Source organism: Theropithecus gelada, chromosome 13 (genome assembly GCF_003255815.1).
Source record: "Theropithecus gelada isolate Dixy chromosome 13, Tgel_1.0, whole genome shotgun sequence".
In the NCBI taxonomy this organism is placed as follows: Eukaryota; Metazoa; Chordata; class Mammalia; order Primates; family Cercopithecidae; genus Theropithecus; species Theropithecus gelada.
In genome coordinates this window covers 63,962,114-63,981,455 of record NC_037681.1, presented here as the reverse complement: position 1 = coordinate 63,981,455, position 19,342 = coordinate 63,962,114, and the positions used below count along the sequence as shown (strand labels likewise).

Below are 19,342 nucleotides of genomic sequence, written 5' to 3'. Positions count from 1 at the left end.
ATTTGTTCATTGTGTCTGAGAACTGCCACCTACTTAGGGTTCTTAAGGAGTTGTCAATAAGTTTTAGCCTTTTAGAATTGTAAAATTTAATGAGCAAACTGGAAGTGACCTTAGAGATGACATGATTTCACCTTCACCTAAATTTAGAGATGAAGAATCTGTAGGTTAAACTGTGAGGCTAAACCACCTGTCCAGGGCCACATGGCTTAATTAACTTTCTTTGATAACCACATATTTTTGTTAAGGGGATTTTGCATTTTGGGATTGATCCAGGAAAGCAGCAAAAAAGTGTATGTAAACTAAGAACCCTGTTAATTTTTGCATTTTTTTTTCATAGGCACTGTTGGCATCTGAACCAAAGAAAGGCAAAATGGATTTGTTGAAAATAACAATGAAAGAGTTAATTTCTTTGGCTGGGCCTACAGATGACTTACAGAGCACAGTCCCCCAGGTAATCATGGAAATACACAAACCCTCCAGTGTTGTTTTTTTCGTTTTGTTTTTCTCGTTTTTCGAGATGGAGTTTCACTCTTGTTACCCAGGCTGGAGTGCAGTGGCGTGATCTCAGCTCACTGCAACCTCTGCCTTCTGGGTTCAAGCAGTTATCCTGTCTCAGCCTCCTGCAGTGGTTTTAAATCTTTGCTTTATTTTTTAACAAAAATTATTTGCTGGAGATAAAGAACTCTTGAACGTTGGACAGATATTTGAAGCTTGTTTTGAGTAGTTTTTATTTTATTTTTTTGTCTTTACCATCCACAAAATAAACCATTGCTTTAGTTGAATATATTAATCAAAACAAACAATTTTTAAACTCTGGTGAAAACATCCAGCTTATATAAGCTATTTTATAATACTATTGCATCCACAAATTTGAAAGTGTATATGCTAGCACTTGAGAATTTCATGTGTGCTGCTTTGAGTTGATGTACATTTTGTAACTCAGCCGTTGAAAATTTCCTTTAAATATGGTATCTGACTTTTGGGATGTTCACATTTAGTTCCTTGTAGTCACTACCTATATGTATGAAGTTAAAGCACTCCTCATAGCTTCACTTCACCACTAGGGAGTCAGTATTAATACCTGTCAAGTACTGCTTGTACATTATAGTCTGGGCTTCCTCAGTTAATGCTTCATAGTAGGACATTCCTTTTTTTGTTTGTGTTTTGAGACAGTCTCACTCTGTTTTCCAGGCTGGAGTGCAGTGGTGCGATCTTGGCTCACTGCAACCTCTGCCTCCTGTGTTCAAGCAGTTCCCATGCCTCAGCCTCCCCAGTATCTGGGATTACAGGTGTGGGCCACCACACCTGTCACATCACCTGAGGTTGGGAGTTCAAGACCAGGCCCAATCACCTGTTGGCCAGATTGGTCTTGAACTCCCAACCTCAGGGATCTGCCTGCCTTGGCCTTCCAAAGTGCTAGGATTACAGGTGTGAGCCACTGTGCCCAGCCTATAGTAGGACACTCCTACCCAACTATAAAGGGCCATGCTAGGTCAGGGAACAGATTGAGAGCTGAAGTTTACAATCAAGTACAATAAGTACATAGGATTTTATTTTAGAGCCTGTGGAAGGTGTTAAAGGGAGCCCACGGGCCAGAATGTGGACTGTGGAAAAGAATGGGGATTCTTTTCCACAATCATATGGAACATAGTCATGTGGCATATAGTGGCCAGTGCCCATAGGTATGAAATGTCTTCATTTCTTTAAAAAATTGACTAAAATGTTGTTAATCACCGTTCAAAAATGATAATTTCAAGGCACTTTTCAGTGAAATGTGAAAAAGATATAATTGGTTCTATTTTCCTAAACTATCACTTTAAAAAAGCAGATGCTGTGTATCTGTTATCTGAAATGCTGGGAACCAGAAGTGTTTCGGATTTCAGATTTTTTTTTCTTCTTTTTTTTTTTGGCATTTTTGCATTATACTGAACGGGTCAACATCTCTAATCTGAAAATGTAAAGTGCTCCAATGAGCATTTCCTTAGAATGTCATGTCGGTGCTCAAAAAGTTTTGGATTTTGGAGCTTTTTTGATTTCAGATTTTTGGATTTGGGATGCTGAACCTGTGCTGTTTTTATAAGAACATCTAAAAATAATGGGGGTTGATTTTAACAAGTGCTGGATAATTATTGCCCTACTGTACTTCAAGGTGATGGCATTTTAGTGATCATTTTTATGAAATTGGTGAGATTTAAAAATTTTGTCTGTGACCAGTCTTCTAAGCTTTTTTAGTTGATAATTTGCTTTCCTTCTCCCCTCCCATGGTTCATTTCTTTATTATTTTTATTATGTATCTTTTGAAATATTTCAGCATACAGAAATATATAGTGAATAATGAACATATTTGAAACCAATTCCAGTTTAAGAAATTAAACAATACAGAGATTGTTAGTTATGCTGTGAATTCTTCCACATCTCATTCCCCTTTATTCCTCCTCAGCTATAACCACTAACCCAAATTAGTGACTATCATTCCCAAGCATTTTCATCATACTTTTATCTCCTTTTACATGAATGTTGTTATTCACACTTTTTATACTTTGGTTTTGTCAATCAACATTATACTTTAAGGTTAGTAAGCTCCTGTTCAGCCCCTGTTCACTTTCATTTCTGAACAGTATTTTATTCTATTTCATTTCATCCCTTCTTCTGTGAATGGACATTTGCTTTGTTTCCAGTTTTCTTGTATTAGAAACAATGCCGAAACAAACATTCTTGTGTGTCTCCTTACACAGGTGAGTGTTTCTCCAGGTTATATACCTAGAGGAATTGCAGTGTTGTAGGGTACACACGTATTCAATTCGATACTGTTGTGTTGTCTCCAAAGTGGTAGAACTAATATTCCTGCCAGTGGAGTATAAGACTTTCCATTGCTTATCAACACCGTTGTATTATCAGACTTTTACAGTTTTTGGCTTTCTGCTTAGTGTGAAATGCTGTTTTCTAGTTTTATTTTGCATTTCTCTTATTACTAGTCAGCTTTAACATCTTTTCATATGTTTATTAGCCTTTTGGTTTACTTCTGAGAGTTGTCTGTTGAAAGACTTTGCTTACTTTGATATTGGTTATTTGTCCCTTCATTTTTGTTTTGTAGGAGCTGGATTTTTGTTGTTGTTTCAGAAATATTTTCTTGATATTGATTTCTTTTTGATTATTTGAATTACATATATATTCTCCCAACCTATGGTTTCTCTTTTTACTTTGTGGTCTCTATTATTATATAGATAATTTTTAATTTTAATAAAATACAATAGGTTAGCTTTCTCCTTTATGGGTTGTACATTTGGATCTTATTTCAGAAATTCACCCCAAGATCAGAAAGATATTTTATATTTTCTTTTTTCTTTTTTTTTTTTTCCCAAGACGAGGTCTTACTCCGTGGCCTAGGCTGGAAGGCAGTGATAAGATCTCGGCTCACTGCAACCTCCGCCTTCCAGGTTCAAGCGATTCTCCTGCCTCAGCCTCTTGAGTAACTGGAATTACAGACTTCCGCCACCATGCCCTGCTAATTTTCATATTTTTAGTAGAGACGGGGTTTTGCCTTGTTGGCCAGGCTAGTCTTGAACTCCTGACCTCAGGTGGTTCTCCCGCCTCGGCCTCCCAAAGTGCTGGGATTACAGGCGTTAGCCACCGCGCCCGACTGAGAAAGATATTTTATATTTGCTTTTAAAAGTTTTGAAGTTTTACTTGTCACACTTGTCATAATTTTATGTAAAGGAAACCATATTATTATTTTTTTACAGGTAGGATCTTGCTCTGTCACCCAGGCTGGAGTGCATGCAAGTCTTTATGTTACCTGTAATTTGTCTTTGCTAGTGTAAAATAAAATAATTTAATGTTTGCCATTTGGATGACTGATACAGAGACATTTCTGATATAATACATCCTTTTCTTCTTGATTTGTACTGCTTCTATTATGTGTTTTCATAGATAGGTGGTTCTGTTTCTGTGCTGCCTTTCATTGGTCTATTAATCTATCCCTGGAGCAAAACCACTATTTTATTTTTGCTTTTATTTTTTTGAGATGGAGTCTGGCTCTGTCACCCAGGCTGGAGTGCAGTGGTGTGATCTCAGCTCACTGCAACCTTCACCTCCTGGGTTCAAGCTGTTCTCCCCCCTCAGCCTCCTAAGTAGCTGGGATTACAGGCCTGTGCCACCACGACAGGCTAATTTTTGTATTGTTAGTAGAGATGGGGTTTCACCATGTTGGTCACGCTGGTCTTGAACTCCTGACCTCAAGTGATCTGCCCGCCTGGGCCTCCCAAAGTGCTGGGATTACAGGCGTGAGCCACCACACCTAGCCTAAAACCACTATTTTAATTATTGTGTCTTTATAAAAAGTTTTAATATCTGGCAAGTTGAATCTTTTTTTGTTTTCTCTTCAGAATGACCTTGGCTATGTTTGGCCTATTGCTCTTCTATAAAAAATTTAGAATTAGCTTGTTAAACTCAGTAAAAAGCCCTTTTGGAATTTTGGTTAGAATTTAAACGTATTGATTTATTTGGGAGTTTTGCTCTTGTTGCCTAGGCTGGAGTGCAATGGCGCGATCTCGGCTCACTGCAACCTCCGCCTCCTGGGTTCAAGCAACCCTCTTGCCTCAGCCTCCCGAGTAGCTGGGATTACAGGCGTGCACCACCACGCCTGGCTAATTTTTTTATTTTTAGTGGAGACAGGGTTTTGTCATGTTGGCCAGGCTGGTTTTGAACTCCTGACCTTAGGTGATCCACCTGCTTCGGCTTCCCAGAGCGCGGGGATCACAGGCGTGAGCCACCATGCCCAGCCCATAAAAGTATTACAGATTATTTTTGAGATTTATTTCCAATGTCTTATTTTTTTTGCAATTATGAATGGTATTTTTAAAAGTTTATATTATCTGTTGCTGTTTGAGAAGATTGCAGTTAATTTCTGGATTATCGTGCTTGTATTCAGCAGCCTATCAGAATTGCTGTAATACAGCAAATGACTTATCTATAAATTCTTTTGGATTTGTTTTATGGATAATCATATCTTTGACAAATAATGCTAAGTTTGTTTTAACTTTCTAATTTTTAGTTTTTTAAAAACAGTTTTTGTTGCACTTTGTTGCTGGAACCTGTAGTACAGTTTGGTATAGAAAGAGAGATAACAGGCATCCTTAGGTTATTTCTGATCAATTTGCTGCAATTTTTAAGCTACCCGTTATCTTATTAAGGAAATTGAATTTTATTGAATATTTTTTGCATCTTTTGAGATAAATATGTTTTCTTCTAGAATTTGCAGATGTCATGAATTGTATTGATTTTTTCAATTTAATATTATCTTTGCATTCTTGCATCTCTCACTGGTTTTGTGAGTGAGACTGGCCTGTGGTTTTGCTTTTCATACTGTTTCTGTCCTGTTTTTTTAAATATGCATCTTTTGATGGAATTATAGTACATATACAGACAAATGTACAAATCATATGTGTACCTCAGTACAGTTTCACAAAGTGAACACATTTGTGCAGTCATCAAGGAACAGAACATTTCTAGCAACTGAAAGCCCCCTCTTGCTCTCTTCCAGTCCACACCCTTCTCTCCAGGAGTAGCCACTAGCCTAACTTCCAACACTCTAGTTTTAGTTTTATCTGTTTTTTGAGTTTTACATAAATGAGACCATACATTATTATTATTTTTTTATTTTAGAGACAGGATCTTGTTCTGTCAGTCAGGCTGGGGTGGTGCTATCATAGCTCACTGTAGCTTCAAACTCCTTCATAATATTTTTTATTTATTTGTGCCTTCTTTCCTCTGTTCTTGGTTAGTCTTGTCAGAGGTTTATTTCTGTTTCAGAGAATCAGCTCTTGGGTTTGTTAATGCTCTTAGTTGTGTCTTTGCTATTTTAAAAGTTTCTGCTCTAAATTTTTATTTTCTTTCTGTGTTTCAAGTTTATTGTTCTCTTTCTGTTGACTTAATTGGTCACTTACCACAATCATTCTAGTCATTTAACAAAATAGAAGCATTTGAGATACACATTTTTTTTTAAAATTTCACTTAAACTGCATCCTACAAGTATTGGTATATAGGTAGCATCTTCAAAATATTAAAAAAAATTTTGACCAGCATTTAATGTGTTTGAAAACGTGCCAATTTTAAAAGCATTTTTTAGGCCGGGTGTGGTGGCTCACGACTGTAATCTCAGCACTTTGGGAGGCCAACGCAGGTGGATCACCTAAGGTTAGGAGTTCAAGACCAGCCTGGCCAACATGTTGAAACTCTGTCTCTACTAATTATACAAAAATTAGCCGGGCATGGTGGCACACACCTGTAATCCCAGTTACTCAGGAGGCTGAGGCAGGAGAATCACTTGAACCTGGGAGGTGGAGGTAGCAGTGAGCCGAGACCACATCATTGTACTCCAGCCTGGGCAACAAGAGTGAAACTCCATCTAAAAAAATAAAATAAAATAAAAAATAAATTTTTTTTTTAAGTTTCTTAATTCCATGGTGATCAGAGCATAATCTATAAGTTATTAGTTACTTGGTATTTGTTGAGACTTTATTTGTGGCTAGGTTTGAGGGATTTTAGAAAATAAATGTTTCATGTGTGCGTGAAAATAACGTGTTGTCTCTGTATTTAGGTGCAGGCTTCTACATATGTGCATTGGATCAAGCTTTTTTATAGCATTGTTTGAATCTTACTAATTTTTTGTAAAATGGTTTATCAGTTACTGGATGTGTTTTATTAAATCTGCTGTTTCATTTGTGAATTATCCATTGCTTGTAACTCAGTAAATTCTTTGTTTTGAGGCTGTGCTATTGTGTATGTGTAGATTTAGAATTGCCACGGTTTTCAACCTACAACTAATTTTGAACTTCTTGTTTTAGGTTCATGCTTTAAATATCCTTAGAGCGTTGTTCAGAGATACACGCCTGGGAGAAAATATTATTCCTTATGTTGCTGATGGAGCTAAGGCTGCAATTCTGGGTTTTACATCACCGGTCTGGGCAGTAAGTGCTGTTACTATTCATTTTCATTGATTTAATTATGCTTCTGAGTAAGTTTTAATAAACTAATCTTTCACTGGATGATAAAAAATATTTCCTGCCCTTTACCGTGAAGTTTCTTAGAAATCTTTGGATCAAGCTACATTTTTGATTGTTGATGGTTCCATTTTCACTCATTTGTTGGCTGATTAACCGTCTTTCTTTGTTTTTTTAAAGTTTTTTTTACTTTAGTGATAGCTTTAGGGTTTACAATATGTATCTTTAACTTATCACAGTCTACCCTCAAGTGGTATTACACCATGTCACTTAAAGTATAAGAACTTAATAATAGTGCACTTCTGTTTCTCTCCTCCCAGTCTATGTGCTGTTATTGTTACACATTTTACTTTCATGTGTGTTGTAAACTCACACTACATTGTTGTTATTTTTCTTTAAACAGCCAGTTATATTTCTTTTTAATTTACCACTTTAGCTGTTTTTAAGTATACACAATGCAGTGGCATTATGTGCATTCACAACAGTGTTTATCAGCACTGTGCTTTTCTGGAACATTTTCATCATCCCGAGCAGAAGCTCTGTATTCATTAAACACTAACTCCCATCTCTCATCTCCCTCACCCCTAGTAACCTCTGTTCTTTCTGTCTCTATGGATTTGCCTGGTCTCATACCTCATGTAAATGGAATTGTACAATGTTTGTCCTTATGTTATTGGCTTCTTTCATGTAGTATGTGAAAGGTTGATCCATACTGTGCGGTGGGGGTAGGGTGTGTGTGTGTGTTGGTTTATCAGTATACACGGTATACACACATCCCACATTTTCTTTTTTTAATTTTTATTTTACTTTAAGCTCCAGGATACATGTGTAGAATATGCAGGTTTGTTACATAAATATAAGCGTGCCATGGTGGTTTGGTGCACCTACCAACCTGTCATCTAGGTTTTTTGTTTGTTTGTTTTTAATTGAGATGGAGTCTCACTCTGTCACCCAGGCTGGAGTACAGTGGTATGATCTCAGCTCACTGCAACCTCTGCTTCCCGGGTTCAAGTGATTCTCCTGCGTCAGCCCCCCACGTAGCTGGGACTACAGGCACGTGCCACCACGCCCAGCTAATTATTGTATTTTTGGTAGAGAGAGGGTTTCACTATGTTAAGTAGGCTGGTCTCGAACTCCTGACCTCGTGATCTGCACGCCTTGGCCTCCCAAAGTGTTGGAATTACAGGCGTGAGCCATCACGCTCAGCCTGTCATTTAGGTTTTAAGCCCCACACGCATTAGCTCTTGGTTCTGATGTTCTCCCTCCCTTCCTGCCTCCAACAGGCCCTGGTGTGTGTTGTTCCCCTTCCTGTGTCTATGTGTTCTCACTGTTCAATTCCCAATTATGAGTGAGAACATGCAGTGTTTGGTTTTCTGTTCCTGTATTAGTTTGCTTAGGATGATGGCTTCCAGCCTCTTCCATGTTCCTGCAAAGGACATGATCTCATTCGTTTTTATGGCTGCGTAGTATTCCATGGTGTATATGTACTACATTTTCTTTATCCAGTCCATCATTGATGGGCATTTGGTTTGGGTCCATGTCTTTGCTATTGTAAATAGTGCTGCAATAAACATACGTTGCATGTGTCTTTATGGTCGAATGATTTTTATTCCTTTGGGTATATATCCAGTAATGGCCTTGTTGGGTCAAATGGTATTTCTGGTTCTGGATCCTTGAGGAATCACCACGCTGTCTTCCACAATGGTTGAACTAGTTTACATTCCCACCAACAGTGTAAAAGTACTCTTATTTCTCCACAGCCTTACCAGCATCTATTGTTTCTTGACTTTTTAGTAATCGCCATTCTGACTGGTGTGAGATGGTATCTCATTGTGGTTTTGATTTGCATTTCTCTATCATCAGTGATGTTGAGCTACCACATTTTCTTTATCCCAGTTCATCTGTTGATGGACATTTAGGTTGTTTCCACTTTTTGGCTATGATGAATAATGCTGCAGTGAATATTAATGTACAAATTATCTGAGTCATTTTAGTTCTTTTGGGTATATCATATAGTAATTCCATGTTTAACTTTTTGAGGAATGAACAAACTTCTTCCCCAGCAGCAGCACCATTTTATACTCCCATCAGCCATGCACAAGTTCCAGTTTCTTTACATCTTTACCAATACTTGTTATCTTTTTTTTTTTTTTTTTGATAATAGCCATCCTAATGAATGTGAAGTGGCATCTCATTCTGATTTTGATTTGCATTTCCCTAATGATTAATTATGTTGATCTGGAAACAAAACAACTCTGAGTATTTAAATGTGTCTGTATTTTGGATGCTGTGGACTCTAGTATTAGTGTGTTGAGTTAGTGCTACAAATAAACTCCATCAAAAGTTGAAAAAACAGACACTCACAAAACATTGAAATGGAAGAGGTTAAATAGTGAGTCACATTTTCTTTTGTAATATGGTCACTGTCCAGAAGCATCTTGATTCAAAAATCTTAAAGATAGTGGACAATACCCAGTACAATTGTTTCATGTGTTTTCTTATGATTTCTGGGAGAAACGTTATAGTTTGTTTTCCTATATCATTGTGTCTTCTAGAATAAGGAGAATAACCTCTGGTTTATAGATGCTTGAAATATGGCTTAAAGTAAAAAGTCTGGCAAAGGGAGAGGAGAAAAGAAGCTAGATCTTAATACATTGCCTGCAGAGTGGAGTATTTACTAGAAAGTCAGGCTTTTCAGTTAGTAAGCTGCACAAACCATTTCTTACCTGTATGATAAGCCTCTAATTGAGAGTAAGTATTTTGCAGTGGAAGCCAAAGGCACAGACTCCCATTGTGAAGAGGACTCCTTTGAGGTTGCCAACTCTTGCCTAGAAAATTGTGCATCTTCCTGTAAGAGATACACACTTCTGGAATTCCGTCTAAGAGCATTGCATAACTACTCTTGAGGTCACAGAGTTTACCTTTTACACTTACAGGAAGTAGAGCAATGCCTTTATGCTGTCAGTAGAGTCAGAGAGGTAGGAATGTGGCTTGACCATCAGGAATACTGGAGATCATAAAAGTGATTGTCAGAAATACCAATATTGCTTTCTTCAAGCCATTAGTTCCAGATGAACCAAGAAATATTTTCCATGAAAGGACTTTCAGAGAGTGAAGCCTGGTGATTCGTCCAACTTTTTAGTAAAATTGAAACTATCAGAAATGAGTGATTCATTTTGTTTTGAAAAGACTATTTTTTGAGACCCTAAACAGTAATACATGTGCACTGCAGAAATTTTGAAAATAAAGAAAAGCATAATAAAAACGGTAAAAGTCACCTGGTAAATTACCGTACAGATATGAGCATTCTGATTCATTTTCTTTCTCTTTTTTTATGTGTGGGCTTTACATATGCGTAGTACATGTATGCATACATATCCACAAAAGGCTACATAAATATATATAAGTGCTTTTATTTTCTTTCTAATTTCATAATACTAATAATTTCATTTCTTGGGATCTTCCTTTTTAACACTTTATGAAGGAAACATTTCTATTTAGTTTGCTTTGCTAGAGGAAATAAATATCATAGCTATAATGATCAACACTGTTACTTAATATTATCAATGGTTATATTTTCTGCTGTATAAAAGTCTAATCTAAGATAAAATTTATAAGTCAACCTACTTAATGGATGTGAAGAAGTATTCACTTACAAAAGCGATTTACGAAAGCATTCTCTGTTGAAGTGATTTTAAGTGTAATTTTTCCTTAGTGCATGTGAAATATGGTTTGATTTGCAGAACTTTGGTTTGTACACATCCTCTTAGGAATATAACTGTGCTTAAAGCTGGCTACATCTGTACTTTTGACTTAATTGTTTTTCCTGATAAGTTAGGGAAAATACACATGTAAAATGAACTTAATTTTAACTTGCAGTAAAGAAACATTTTTCAGAAAGCATTCATGTATATATTTAATTTGTTTTTACAGATTCCTTAGTCTTTTGTATTGAAACCATACAGATCTCTCAAACTTTGCTACCTAATAAGCATTTTTAAAATACAGAGAAATGTATTATGTAAATATTTTCAGCATTAGACATATCTACTTAATATATTGTAGATGTTATATTAAGCACTAGAAATACAAGGATAGATTATACATAATCATAATAATGGCTGTCTTATTGAGTATTTCTCATGTACCTGGCATAATTTACATTGCATTGATTATCTTAGTAGGTTCTGTTATCAGGTAGGTTCTGTTATAATCCTTATTTTACAGATGTATTTTTAGTAGAGATGGGGTTTCACCCTGTTGGCCAGGCTGGTCTCGAACTCCTGACCTCAAGTGATCCATCTGCCTCGGCCTTCCAAAGTGCTGGGATTACAGGCGTGAGCCACTGCACCCAGCCTCTTCTGTATCTTAAACAAGTCTACATGAAAGCTTTTTCATGCAAGAAAGGAAAGAAAAAGTTATACACTCTGTGAATAGAAGAGAAAAATTTTGGTAACAGTTGTTTGCAGTCGAATTCCAGGTTCTTATCAACCATATATTCAGGGCTTGATGGAGAAGGAGGTCAGGAGCAGGAAGTGTTTCCCTTGTGAGAAGGATGGATTTTAGCTGGGATTAAAATCATGCATTACTTAATGACAGGAATTCATTCTGAGAAATCTGTTGTTTGGGGATTTCATTGTCGTGTGAACATCATATCATATACATGCGCAAACCTAGATGTATAGCCTACTCCACCCCTAGGCTGTATGATAGAGCCTATTATTCCTAGGCTACAAACTGTACAGCATGCTCCTATACTGAGTATGCTACCATGCTGAGTATGTGGGCAGTTGTAACACAGTAATAATTATTTGGATAGCTAAACATAGAAAAAGTACAGTAAAAATACGGTATTATAATCGTATGAGACTGTCATTAAATATGTGGTCCATTGTTGACCACAGCATCATTTCGTGGTTCATTACAGCTATTATCATTTCTCCATTTTTAACTTTACGACTACTTACCCTTTTCTGTCTTCGCTCTCCTTTTTACTTATTAATGGCAATAACTGCGGTTACTTTTGCACCAACCTAATGTTTTCCATCCATCCTTCCAAAAAGGGACATGTTTTTATTGCCATTACTACTATGAATTTTTCAAAATACATTAGCCCCGTTAATGACCTTTTGTATTACTCATATTAAGATTGCTATCAATGATTCATATTAGCATTTATTGTCAGTGAATTAGGAGTCGATAATGCAGTTTGTTAGTCACAACCTCTTTCTCATTTCTTTGTCTACTTCAGTCTCCTCGTTAACTTTATTTATAGTGGATGGAACAGAAAATATGGATGAAATACTAAAACATAAAAAGCAATACCTGAAACAGATATCCTTGAACCATTCATACTATCACACAGAAATCTAAGGGACACTCTTTTGTCTTAAGTAGGAAGTAGGCTTTCATGCTAGTTATTTTGCTCTATATTTACAATAAGTCTTTTAAATGTTCTTCTGTATGACTTACACAGTTCTAAAACAGAGTATGTATTTTTCAACCTACAAAAATCAGTTACAGTAGTCCCCTCCTCAAATTTGAGGAGGATGTATTCCAAGACCCCCAGTGGATGCCTGAAACCGTGATTAGTGCTAAACCCTATAAATTATGCTTTTTCCTATACATACATACCAGTGATAAAGTTTAATTTATAAATTAGATATCATAAGAGATAACAATTATAACAATAGACCATAATAAAAGTTAAGTGAATGTGATCTCTCTGAAAATACCTTAGTGTACTATACCACAGGTAACTGAAACCACAGAAGGCAAAACTGCAGACGAGAAGGACCATTGTAATGTAATATACTGTGTGAATAGACTAAAGAACAAAAACCACATGATTAAGCAGATACAGAAGAGACATTTGACAAAATCCAGTGCTGTTTTATGTGAAAAGAAACTAAGAATGGAAGGGAAATTTCTCAGCCTCAATGGAAAATCCATAGCCAACAGTATACTTGATGGTAAAAGACTGAAAACTTTCTCTCTAAAATCAGGAACAAGACAAGGAAATCTACTCTCATCACTCATATTCAACACTGTACTGGAGATTCTAGTAAGCCAACTAGAGAAGAATAAAAAATAAAAGTTATCCAGTTTGTAAAGGAAGATGCAAAACTATCCCTATTTTCTGATAACATGATCTTAAATATAGAAAATCCTAGGGAATCCACACACACGCAAATTAAAGCTTGTCTATTAGCAAGATTTCAGGGCACAAGGTCATCATACAGAAATTGTACACTAGCAATGAAAAATCTAAAAATGAAATTAAAAAGACAGTTTCATTTATAATAGCATCAAAAAGAATAAAATACTTAGGAATAAATTTAGCAAAGGAACTGCAAGAGTTGTTCACTGAAAATTATCAAACATTTTTTGAAGAAATTATAGGCCTAAATAAATGGAAAGATCTCCTGTGTTCATCACTGGAAGACTTACTCTTGTTAACATGACATATTCCCCAAATTAATCTATAGATTCAGCACAACCTCTGTTAAATCCTTTCTGGCTTTTTTTTTTTTTTTTTTTTTTGCAGATCCTAAAGTACGTTTGGAAATGTGAGGAACCCATAATAGCCAAAACACTATTGAAAAAGAACAAAGTTGGAGGCCCCACAGGTCCCAGTTTCAAAACTTAATGCAAAGCAACAGTAAATAAGAGATTGTGGCATTGACATAAGGATAGGCGTATAAATCAGCAGATTAGGATTGATTGTACAGAAATAAACCTCCACATTTAATAAACAAAGGTGCCAAGACAATTCAGTGGAGAAAGAATAACCTTCAACAAATGGTACTGGGCAACTGGATATCCACATGCAGAAGAATGAATGTGATCCCCATCTCATACCATATTCAGATGACTTGAAATGTATTAAAAACCTAAATGTAAAAGCTAAAACTATAAAACTTTTACAAGAGGACCTGCGTAAATTTTTGTGCCTTGGATTAGGTAACATTTAGTTAGATATGACACCTAAGGTACAAGCAACGAAAAAAATTGATAAATTGGACTTGAACAAAATCAGATGGCTGGGCATAGTGGCATGTGTAGTCCCAGCTACTCAGAAGGCTGAGGCTGGAGGATTGTTTGACCCCAGGAATTCAAGGCTGCAGTGAGCTATGATTACACCACTGCACTCCGTCCTGGGTGACAGAGCACGAAGCTGTCGCTAGAAAAGTTTAAAAAAAAAAAAAATTTTTTTTTTAAATAAAACTTAACCAGCATCAAGAAAAAAAAATATTTTTCAAAGGACACAATCAAGAAAGTATAAAGACAACCCACAGAATGGGAGAAAATATTTGCAAATTATATATCTGATAAGAGTGGAGTGTCCAGAACTCAATAATAAACGACAACCCAATTTTAAAATGGACAAATAATGTATATCTCCAGAAAAGTTAGGCAGATGGCCAGTAAGCACACAAGAAGATGCTTAACATCATTAGTCATTAGGGAAATGCTACAGTGAGTTACCATTCCATGCCCACTAAAATAAAATTCATGGAAAATAACTAGTATTGGGGAGGATGTGGAGAAATTGGAGAACTGGTGAAATCGGAACTCTTATACATTGCTAGTGAGACTATGAAATGGTGCAACCACTTTGGCAGTTCTTTTGAAGGTTAAACATAGAGTTACTATATGACCAATCTATACCACTTCTAGGTATATAGCCATGGGAAATGAAAACATGTTCACACAAAAACTTGTACATGAAATTCTTAGCAAAATTATTCATAATATTCCAAATTGGAAATAGCCCAAATGTCCATCAAATGAAGAACAGATTTTTAAAATATGGTATATGTATACAGCGGGATGTTATTCAGCCGTAAAAAAGGAATAACATACTGATACATGCTACAGCATGGGGGAACCTTGAGAACATTATGCTAAGTGAAAGAAGCCAAACATAAAAGGCCACATATCATGTGATCCCATGTGTATGAAGTATCCAGAAAAGGCAAGTTTATAGAGGCAGAAAGTAGATTGTGCTTTCCTACTGCAGGAGAATAGGGAGTGACGACTTAACGGCTCCCAAGTTTCATTTTGAGGTGTTGAAAAATAATCGTGGAATTTAGTTGTGATAGCTTCACGTTTTGTGAATATAGTAAAAAACCACTGAATAGCATCCTTTAAAATAGTAAATTTTATGATGCGTGAATTATACCTCAATTTTAAAAAGTAATTTAAAAATGATTTTAAAACAAAATCATTCAGTCACGTTTGGAGGTTGTATGGCATGAACTAATTATTCTTAAAACGGTCAATATATGGAAATAATTATTTACTAACTGATGAACAGGGTAACCAAATAGCAGATGAGGAAAAGCTTTTAAAAAAAAAGTTTTTCTGAGGATGTAAATGATTAATGCAGAAGGCCTATAGAATATCATGATTTTGCTACACCTAGTGGAAAAGATAATGATCATCACTGATTGCTAGTGAGGACACTTTATAAGGGATATCTTAGTCCCTTCGGGCTGTTATAACAAAATACCACAAATTTATGTCTCACAGTTTGGAAGCTGGGAAGTCCAAGATCAGGATGCTGGCAGGTTTGGTGTCTGGTGAAGGCCTACTTTCTGATCATAGATGGCACCTTTTAGCCGTGTCCTCACATGGTGGAAGAAGTGAGGCAGCTCACTGGGGTCTCTTTTGTAAGGGCACTAATCCCATTCATGAGAGCTCTACCCCTATAACGTAATTATTTCCCAAAGGCCTCCACCACCTAACGCCTTGGAGGTTAGAATTTCAACATAGGAATTTTGGGGGAACACAAACATTCAGACCATATCAGGATGGGTCAGGCAGATAGAATTGGAACCATCTGGTCCATCTTAATATTACTAAAAAGACATTATGTGTCTCCTGCCATCAGTCTATTGAATCAGAGGAGTTTTGTTTCTGAGGGTGCCCATTCACTTTGTAAAATGGTCCGCTACAGTTTTGTTTAAGGTGTCCATTTCTCAACATCTCCAGGCACTCCTGTTTTAATTTTACTGCATCTGGCGCCTTTGTCAGAAAGTATGGCTTAGGGCAAGATGGAGTGTGTGTTTCTGTTTTCCTTTTCTTTTTGTGTTTTTGTGTGATTTCTAAGAGGAGAGAAGGTCCCAGATGTCTTTACCAAGTCATCTTAGACCTAAAAGTCTTTGGAAACTACCTCACTAGATCAGGTAGAAGATGATCCAGACCTGAACGAGGGCAGAGATTATATTGATAAAGTAACAGCATGGATTGATTTGTTGTTTGGGGATTAAATTAGGCAGGGCACATAGTAGGGCCTCCATGGATGTTTGATGACTCTTGAATGAACATAAGTGGATCTTTTCAGTTTTAGGGTTTTATTGAAGCTTTGGTATGAATTGTGCCAGTATATCTGTAAAGTTTACTTCTATGGTTACCATGCATGACTTGAGTCAGTTCTGGGCTTCTAGAGGAGAGGTTACAGACTGGTGGCCAGTAGGACAAACTAGCCCACCACTGTTTTATTTGGCTTTCATGGTGAGTTTTGTGGGGTTTTTTTTCCTTTAATTTCCTGCCAGCATTTCAAAATAGATTTCACATAAAAACCAGGGTTTCTGGCTTCTCTTGAAAAAGCAGAAGATCTGGCAAAACTGAACTTATATTTCCTCATGGCAGCAACTCAGCTGACACTGACTGCATTAGACAAAGTACATTGCTGCCTCTGTCGCTCACTGTTCCTGTGGGCGTTTGAGCTTGTGACTCTAAGGGCAGCGCTTTCAGGAAGCTGTTTTCTAAATCTTAACATTGTTACTTTTAGTGATCTTTCTACTTATATTGCTATTTAACACACCATATGGTTGTGTCACTTACTTAGAGTATAAGGTCTGTAATATCAGTAAGTATGTGTTTTCTGTTTCTGGATCTTATCCATGGTGCTGGTATAGGGCCTTACACACTGTAGCAAAGTGAGTACATACACATCTCTACACTGATTTGACAGAGTAATTGAGGAAGCCTGTAGTGCTGCAACAGTCAAGACCCTTTTATGATCTTCCAAAGCATCTTGACACATTGGTTGGGAAAAGATTATTATCATCTTGGAGAAATAATTTGTGTTTATTCAGGATAATTCTTGCCTCTTATCTTTACTAAGTTATCAGATAATTTCAGTATTGAAATTACTTGATAAGTTACTTGTATTGTGAAGCTGATAAGCAACATTTTGGATGTTAACTATTTTCTTGGCCATATTAATTACCTGGATTCTTTGAAGTTAGGATTTTTGGATTTTGTTTTTGTTTTTTTAAAGACAGGTTCTCACTCTTTTGCCCAGGCTGGAGCACAGTGGCACAGTCATAGCTTTCTGCAGCCTTAAACTCCTAGGCTTAAGCAATCCTCCTGCCTCAGCCTCCTGACTACATGGGACTACAGGCATGTGCCATGGCTCTTAAAAAAAAAAAAAACTCAAAAAAAATATATATATATATTTTGAGATGGGGGTCTCACTATATTGCCCAAAGGTCTCTGACTCCTGGCCTCAAGCACTCCTTCCACTTTAGCCTCCCGAGTAGCTGGGATTATAGGTGTAAGTCACTGTGCCTAGTTCTTTGAAGTTAGGTTTTATAAGTATTTTCTCATAGGTAAAAGGATTTCAGAAAATAAGTGGAAAGAGCTGAGGTTTTACTGGGATATTCATTGTCAGGAAGAATATGGAAAAATGAATTTTTAAAAAAGAAGTGTTATTTGATGCTCTAAGTGCAGAGATATAATGAAAACTGTTGATGATAATATTAGAAATATGGGGAAAGGCTGTGGTTGTGCATGTGATTGGGTTGTAGAGCTCAATTTAAGTCATTGAATAGATTACATTAAGTTTTTTAAGAATTATTTTATGAACACAGACATATCTTTTTAGCCTCATACTAGCCAGTTAGGTAATGATTTTGAATCATCTAGTTTGAATATTGTAAATGTTGGTTTCATGCCAAGAATGTTTAACCCTTATTGTGTTTTCATTTGTACATTAGGTGCGAAATTCATCCACACTTCTCTTTAGTGCTTTGATCACAAGAATTTTTGGAGTTAAAAGGGCAAAGGGTGAACTTTCCAAAACAAATAGGTAAGCTCCATTTAAGGCTGACTTTACTTTTTTAAAAAATACAATATTGTCCTGGCCAAAAACAATTTTTGAAATTGTGCCTACTGTTACAGATTCATCTAGATCATAAGACTATAAAAATACTATAATGAATTAGCCTATGCTGCCAAGTTATAAACCCTTGGGCAAAAATATCAGTAAGTGGACCTTTCAAAGCAACAAAAATTGAGCAAGGTAGCAAGGGGTGAAATGTAGAGCCTGTTTCGCTGTGCAAAAGCTAGTTTGTTTGTTTGTTTGTTTTTTAATTGCATCTTCTTTAAGTATTCCTGAAATGTCCTAACTTTACTTGTATGTATTATCCTAGCTTGTATAATATCTTTAATTTTATAGGTGGAAGTTTAAATGTTTATGATCCTTTCATTAGAACATCTCTCAGATTACCTTTGCATTAAACTCTGGTACTAAGAGGAACACCTATAGGTGTTAACCACAAGTAATAAACAGTGCTTTTTACTTTTGGTCTTTAGTTTTATGTTTACCCTCTAATTTGTTTTTGTCTTAACAAAACAGCTTTTTTGTTATGCCTGGAAAGAAACCTGTGGAACCATTTTGATTTTGGGTAGTTTTTAGATAAAAATGCACAAGATCTGTTTTTAAAGAAGAAAAGCTTTGAATAGTTGTTCTTTAGCACTTAAGAGGATTTAATAGTAATCTAATTGGCTTGCAGTTGCTAACACTAGATGTCACTGTTGCTGCACGTTTAATTACTTCCTTAATTTTATTTAGGATCCAGTTTGGCCCAGTGGTCTTTCTCTTGAGGATCTAGAGTTATATTCAAAGCCTTATTCCCTTCTTAACTAAAAAAGTCATTATGCTTCATATTTAAGTTTTAAGCTAATGTTTATTGAAATGCATTTTTGTGTGATGGAACTAAATCTTAGGAATTAAAAAAATAGGAAATCATTTTGTGATGTACTAGTGATAATTCTAATGAAACCTACTATGGTATTTCCGAAGTATCATTTAAATTGCTTCTTGTCACCCTGTAACATTCACCAGATATTTAAAAGGAAGGTAACTGGCTGTAAGTATAAATCCCTTGAGCATGTTCAGGCGATACCAGAGAGCTTTTTAATTTTTTTTTTAACTAAGTAATATTTTTTAAATAAATAAAACATTACACTTTTGGAAGGATGATTATAATTTTTATTTTTGAGCCTGTTCTTAAAGATATTCTTCCTGTCACTAACTTGAAATCACT

General features: G+C 36.1%; 1 protein-coding gene across 1 annotated transcript in view; it reads left to right on the top strand.

The window, feature by feature from the left end:
• THADA (THADA, armadillo repeat containing) overlaps positions 1 to 19,342 on the top strand; it is a 353,351-nt gene that overhangs the window by 82,584 nt on the left and 251,425 nt on the right. Inside the window, exons 24-26 of the mRNA XM_025354222.1 lie at positions 338 to 451; positions 6,846 to 6,968; positions 18,011 to 18,102. Of these exons, the coding sequence (XP_025210007.1) occupies positions 338 to 451; positions 6,846 to 6,968; positions 18,011 to 18,102 (329 nt within the window). The remainder of the gene's footprint in view (positions 1 to 337; positions 452 to 6,845; positions 6,969 to 18,010; positions 18,103 to 19,342) is intronic.